General features: G+C 36.2%; 1 protein-coding gene across 5 annotated transcripts in view; it reads right to left on the bottom strand.

Moving 5' to 3' along the window:
• Window positions 1-278: 278 nt before the first annotated feature.
• The window catches only part of TAFA2 (TAFA chemokine like family member 2), a 185,450-nt gene continuing 178,170 nt past the window's right edge, over window positions 279-7,558 (bottom strand). For all 5 annotated transcript variants that reach the window (XR_008453299.1, XR_008453298.1, XR_008453301.1 and 2 more), the window contains one exon: window positions 279-2,376. Coding sequence is in view for 1 of the 5 variants with exons in the window: in XM_054086378.1 (XP_053942353.1) it covers window positions 2,365-2,376 (12 nt within the window). In the remaining 4 variants the exon portion in view is untranslated. The remainder of the gene's footprint in view (window positions 2,377-7,558) is intronic.

Genomic DNA, 7,558 nt, shown 5'->3' with positions numbered 1-7,558 from the left:
CCTATTATGTAATAAAAAAAACACAAGGAATATTTTTGTTCAATCTGGCCTGTACACCCACCAAAATTTCCCATGACAATGCTAGAACAGTTATGCTAGATATCAACTTATCGTTTGTGTTTGGTGAAGAACTGTTCAAAGTGGTAGGAGCTATTCCCAGCTCTGCTGAAGAAATGCAATATTAATATAACTCTTGAGATTCTTATTCACTGAAAAAATACTTTGTTCCATGGGTAAACAGAATATACCTCCAAAGTGCACACCCACACAGGGAACTCTATTTTATATTACAATTTTATTCACTTGTTATGAATATTCACAACATTAATCTACTGCAGATAATCTATTCAGTATATTTGAAAATCCATTTATTTTCACTTATTGATATGCATGTGTTACACTTGTAATATAATACAGTATCTTCAGTATTGGTTTAAGAACAAAGAAACAAAGAAAATAAACATTGAGAAGCATGATGTAGATTTTTGACCAAAGAGAGACCGTATTCAGATCTGACCAAACAACACATCTACACTTCGCACTGTCCTGGACAACCTCTTAAAGATGTTACCTTATGTCCTGCACCTGTTAGCACAAACCCATACAATATTAATCCATCCTAAAATACTGAGATACCTAGTGAGTGCTACAAAATGTTTATCCCAATTAAATTTTTATTAAATTTTATTTAAGCTCTCCTGTGCAATAGCACAGCAGAGGTAATGGAATGATTTTGGAACAGCGAGGGCTACTCTGACAGGCAGAGCACTCCGGGGTGTTCATCCATCATAGAACTTAATATATAACTACCTAGCCATGTCAATGGCTTGTAATGATAAAATCATTTCCCTCTTTTTCTGGGAGTCTGGTAACCTCACAGGACTTTTAAATAAGCTTGCCCCTATATAATTTCGACTACAATTAAGTGTGTGTGATTTTCCTTTCAATGCACCAAGGCATACAGTCAGAACTCCCTTACCCTCTCTAGTCAGCATGCTTAGCAGTGTTACTAAAAGGAATTGCCAAATTTCTGTTGCATCAATATTACAGATGGTACAATATACATTAAATGGAGTATAAAATTATACATTCTGTAATAACTTGGAAAAAAGCTCATAGATGCTTAAGGCCTTTAAATATTGAGGATTTTTTTTGTGTGTGTAACAGCACATCATAAAGTTCAAAAATTGATACTGAAACAAAAAATAAAAAAGGAAACATGATTTTGGCAAGAATTGCATCTGAATTGGATGACTGTAAGCAAGCAAAATACCCACAAACTGTAAATCTGGGAGGGCACTAGGACTTTTTTCCTTTACAGCAAACAGACTGAGCAGACATCTACATAAGCATCCAACAGTACTTAGGTTCAAGCAAGAGATTTTATTTTTTTAATAAAAAGACAAAAATTCTGAATGATTACCATCCAATTTCATAATTGCAAAACTCATTTACATCCCTGCCTACCTTTATAAAAAGGGATGAAATATTGTCATTGAGTGCTTACCATAAATGTCAATGAATTAAAGGTTGGGAAAGCAAAGTACATACCAGGAACACCCATCTCCTTCAAACTAAACGGAAATGTTTATCTTAAAGGTATAAAATGCCTTATAATGGAAGTGGTATTTGAGTTTCGACCACTACTTTTTTAACTGCCAAAGAGCTGCAGTAGTTGGTTAGCCGTAGGGAAACATGTCACCCTGACTATACATTCTAATATGACTGATGTATTCAGGTAACTATTACTTGTCAACAATAATTATTAACAATGGACATATATTTCCATTCCTATAACAAAAGCAACTTCAAGATGTTGAAATATGTACCTTTGAGAGCTCCAAGATTAGAATACAAATGAAAGTGTCTGAAACTGCGCCATGCCAGAGGACAATTTCTGCAACAAAAAATTAATTAAAGCAGTATGCAGTCCCACCAGCAATCTGAATGGTGGACTAAGGATCATTTTAGAGAGAAAAACCAATACATTTTGGAGGTTGACTTCATCAAGATGAAAAGCCACCGCTCTGGAATGGAGAATCCGAAAGATTGCTGCTTGTCTGCACCTTTTGAATATCAACTCTTGTGATTACAGCTGCAAATTCCTCAGCAAGTGTAATTTTACAAGTGTACACAGTTCAATCAGTTGAAATCTTTGCGACAGAGAAGTTCAAAATAACTTTCCAGTAGTTTTGATCTCAAGGCTGTTGCTGATTACAAGTCAGGTTCTCATCGGAACAATTGATTCTGAAGGATACACCCCAGCAATATAAAATTTCACTTCAAGGATTGCCTGGAGGAATGAAATTCCTATGGGTTGTATTTAATGTTATCAGCCTCAAGACTGACTTGATTTATCTTTAGCTATCGGGTTACCTGTAAAGAAAAAGAAAATCATAAAATCAAAACTGTACATAGAGAAACTACTTCCAAAGTAGAGACTGAGACTGAAATATAAGATCTCTGTCTGGAGAAGCTCTTTAAATTGTTTTTAAATAAGTGAATAATTCTCAATAGCAATATATGGAATTTCTCCCCAACTCAAATTGTGTATTTAAGTTCATTTTTGGAATTGGACCTGACAAGGAGAAATTTAAAAGTGACCATGCTTAAAAATAAAAAAAATCTGAAGGTCACAAATTACCAACCCACAAATGTCAAAAGCATTTGTTTCAAGGAAAAATTCTGTATCTTGTTCATCCTTTTCCATGTTAGTTCTGTCAGTTCTTTCAATGTTACTACTGCATAGTAACAACTGTGCTTTTACAATGTTAGCCACCGAGTATAATGGTGACTGATACTGGAGATGTATTTTGTTCCTTGTGTGCTTTTTCAAAATGCAATGTCCTGTTAAGGGTTAAATGCATCTTAGGAAGCCATGATCACATTTTGTAGAAACAGGACAAAAAACATGCTTACATAAACAAGAGATAGATAGATCCTGTTATCCACAAAGTATAAAATAACTACCAAGGAGTTCACTTAGAGTGGTTTCATCCAGCCTAGCATGAAACAAGAGTGGAACAAAAGGATCACAGAGAAAGAGTAGGAGAAAAAGCATTTCACAGTAATCGGACATTCTCTGTGCCTGATTTGGGTTTTAAACATTAAAAGAAAAAAATATATGTCGTATCAAAGAAACTTAACTTCGAGGAATATTTCTGCTGTGTCAGTGTATACAATTAATGATGGTGTAACGTTTTAATATCAAATCCTTTCAGGGGACAACATCCCAACTCTTGAGGACAACCCATTGGAATGGTCACAATAACGCTTTATGACAACAAGGGGCATATGCTTTTCATTTTGATCACAGAGAGAAGGGTCATGCTCCTTAATGATGAAACATTCTTTTGCCCTCAGCAAAACTGTTTGCATACAGCTCTTGTCACCTTTGCAGAGAATGATCGTAGAGCAGAATATTAAAAGGACTGTTCAAGGAGTCAATTACTTCAGTTTACCTTCTCCACCACGTTGTTTCTAGGAACTACACTTAAGAAGACAATAATAAAATTGTACTTTGTGATTTTTATGATACATAGGTTTATTTATTACACTGATCTTATTTTGTTTTGTTCTTGCTGTTGGAAAAAGCCTCATGTGGCCCCTTCTATAATGGAATATTGCCTGAAAAAATAATGAAGAACTAATTTAAAAGGCAGGCAACAAATTTCTGTGCCCTGCGCCAAAGATCAAAAGGCTGACATGACATCTTATTTCTATTTATTTTTGTTTTATTGTAACAAGCTGGAATTCCAGTCATGGACCCATGTGCCACTGAACTACATAATGTAAAATATATATCTTCTTATCCAGTCTGCAGGCGGATTTTTATCTCTCTTCATTTGAGATCTAGATAGATGGATATAAATGTAAAAATTAATAAACAGCACCAAAATCACCCTGTGATGAATCAACTGATGCAAAGCACAATGAAAACAAATCACCGGATGTGTTGACTCCCTAAGAGGTCATGTAGGAGCAGTGTCAAATCTTACTTTTCTGAATAACAGAACAGACCAAAACCAAAGCAGAATTAGAGGACAGTTTCCTCAGTGGAACATCTGGACAGGCACAGTGACTGGAACTCAGCTGAATTCTCTATTCTGCCTAGATAACCACAGAGTAGAAAGTGTGCTAGTTGACTTTTGAGAGACCAAGTTGACCATGACCAAGCAATGTGCCTTTGCCACAAAGAAGACTAATGGTACCATGGGCCACATGAGGCAAAGTATTGTCAGGAGACCTAGGGAGGTGATCCTTCAGCTCTGCTCAGTACTGGTGAGGCCACACTTGCAGAAGTATGTCTAGGTCGGGGCTCCCCAGTACAAGACAGAGACCTACTGGTGAGAGTTTAATAAAGGACCACTAATGCAAATAAGGTACTGGAGTATTTTCACATCAGAAAAGACTGAGAAATCTGGGATTGTGCAGCCTGCAGAAAAGGAGGTTCAAAGGGATCTCATCAATGCATACAAACACCTGAAGGGAGGATAAAAACAAAATGGTGCTAGACTTTTTTCAAGTGACAAGACAAGAGGCAGTGGTCACAAACTGAAATACAAGAGGTTCCCTCTCAGGAAACACTTTTTTACTGTGAGTGTGACTGAGAACCAGCACAGGTTGCCCAGGGAGGTTGTGGAGCCTTCATCCTTGAAGATATTCAAAAGCTATCTCATCCTGGGCAACCAGCTCTAGGTGGCTCTGCTTGAGCAGGGGGGTTGGACTTCCAGAGGTCCCTTGCAACCTTAACCATTCTGTGATTTATTATTTCTGTTACAACCAGCTCTGCCAACACATGGATTAAGGTGATAAAGCACAGCAAGCAAAAAGAGTATTTTGACACACACATAACTGCTCAGTTACGTGGCTGTTTGGAAGTGTAAATGTGTTCTCTTCATTCACGAAGAAACTCGGTGAAACCATAATCTGCAGGCCTACCTGCTGCCCCCACCTAACTCTGTAACTGTGTGGTGAAGATATCCTTGTAAAAGCAACAGACACTGTTAGGTAGACTAAATAGATGATATAAAGAAGAAAAAAATCAGGTAGCCATTTAAATCTCTGCTCTATAACAGGTGGCTAATCATGTACAAAGGTCATTTTGTTTATACAGACTGCACAGGAAGTCAAGCAGAATATTCCTAGTTTTCACAATTACATGACTGGAGTTTTAAGCTGCTTTCCCTTGCCAGAATGTTTAATATTCCGTCTGCTCTCTTTTTATTTTTTTTTCATTTCTTTTTTACTGTTAACTTCCAGGTCACGCAGTGCTACTCTGAGTAACTTGCACAGTGGTCTGCACTTGCCTCTTCATAAAAGTTAAGATTTCTTATGTGCAAATGCAGACCAGACATTAAAATTAATGGAAGTTTTATATCCATACACATTAGGCACAGAATAGACCTCTGGGATGCTAAAGGCAATGTAATAAAGAAGCAGTGAAATTTTAGCTAACATCTAGTGATGGTACTCCAGAAAAGCTTTATTTTGGATACAGTAAAAGCTATTTGGTTTGAGTGGCTAGGAAGCAAGGTATTATGCCAAAGGTCTTTATAGAGAAAAGGGGGATTGATAGCAGTACGTGTCTGATCTTTAAAATCCTGAGAGAACAGTACCACACTGAATGGATGCAAATAAAGTCTAATCAATTTTTCAGTTAATAATTAATATGTATGGAAAATTAACTTTGCTGCTGTTTAACAATACAAATGAAAAAAGGGCATAAAACCTTTAGCATCCTAGATGTTGATTTGAATTTATTTGTTCATTCTTGAAACATAATTACTTCCTTTATGCTAATATATTTTTCACATGGTTGTTATATCATAAATACAATGCATTAGACTCTCTTCACTTTCTTGTACTAAATGTGCAATTAAAGTATAATTACTCTGCAGTTGTAGACTTTTTAATTTAAATTAGTGAGTGGCTGCTGTAAATTGCCCGTAATTGTGTGTGAAGTCACTTATTTTATTTTAAAACAACAATCTATAATTAAATGCAACTGAAGTTTTCCACATTTCTTCCGCTCACTAAATGTTCAAAACAGATTCAGCCTTTGTGTAGAACATTTTTGCCAGGGTAACCGAGAATGGACCAGAGATGAAAAGACCTCAAAGGCAGCACATTAGAAAAGCTACCAGCTCAAGAGATTTTCTGGACAGCCTCCCTCCCAGTGCTGCTGACAGTGGCTGAAAAACATCCTCACTTGTGAAATCCCCATACGTGGTGAATACAGTAGATAATAACATCCATTCCATAAAAACAAATTCCCAATGAAAATCCAACCTGATAATTTTACTCAAGGCTTCCTTCTGCCTTAGAAGAGGAAGGGAGAAAATTCAGACTATAGGAGGTAACAAATAGCTGAGTGAGTATTTTCTAAATAGTAAAGCCTTTGAGTTTCATGCACATAAGCATCTAAGTTACAGGATCACAATAAGGTATAATACAAATCTTCTGTTTCTTCAGATAAACAAATATATCACTAACTAACTAAGGAATAGTTAATAGATAGAAATGAGGCACATAATTAATTATTACTTAATAATAGTATAAGAACACAGATAACAACACACCGTATGTTGAAAGCAGTGCGTGCTGGAACATTTCACAGAACAACTTACACATTACTAATTTTTTTGACTGGCAGCAAACCATACACAACATCCGTATTAAACACATATTGGAGTTCACAAAGTCAAGCACTTGAAAGCTAACAACTTGCCATTCTATGGCTGCCCTCACAACTCCAATTCTATCTCTTTTCCATCTTGCACAGTAAACAACAGAATTTAGTGGGGGAGGAGTGCTGGAGGAAAGCCTGTTACAATGTCGTCAGGACTATGTATTGATGCAAAGGCAGAAAGGAGCAAATTTTTAAGCCAGTGCTTCTTCCCTCTATGGATGATTCAACAATAGGATGGATCGTTCATTCCAGGTTTTTGCCAAAGAATATAATTAAACACAAGAAACAGAAAAAAACCATAATACTGGTGTTATTCTTTCTAATTAGGACTGTTCCATTAACTGTATAGGATTGTGTGTGTGGTCACAGCCTGAGTGCCATCTGAGCATATTCAAGAATCACCAAGCTTTTTTTTCTCACTGAGATTCATAAGAAAGAAAAAGGAATTTATTATTTTTTTTTTTATGCACATAATTGCTCACCCTGAGCTAAGTGGAATTTTGTGAGACAAAGAAAAGCCATCTTGGCACCTGTAGCATTCCTCTGTATAATTTTAAATGCCTGTGGGAAACAAAAATGGTGTGTGTGGTTCTTTAAAAAATAAAAAGGTTCTCATAAATATATCTAACGAACAACATGAGATAAAATAAATACAGGGAATGCTGTAAGAATCACTTCAAAAAATACTTGAAAGAAGAGGCCTAAGAAATGTCTGGAAGAAATGACTAGCTACAGATTGTCCTCCAAGACATGGTGATGACACAGATCTCATAGCAAGACAGCCCTTAATTGTATGCAGTACATTTCCATCCATATTTTTTCCTTATTTTCATATTCTTTCTTTTACCATATGTAAATAGACCACCA

The sequence above is a fragment of the Cuculus canorus genome, chromosome 1 (genome assembly GCF_017976375.1).
Source record: "Cuculus canorus isolate bCucCan1 chromosome 1, bCucCan1.pri, whole genome shotgun sequence".
Taxonomy (NCBI): domain Eukaryota; kingdom Metazoa; phylum Chordata; class Aves; order Cuculiformes; family Cuculidae; genus Cuculus; species Cuculus canorus.
Note: the sequence above shows the minus strand (reverse complement) of the source record. Positions and strands in the feature narration are given on the sequence as shown.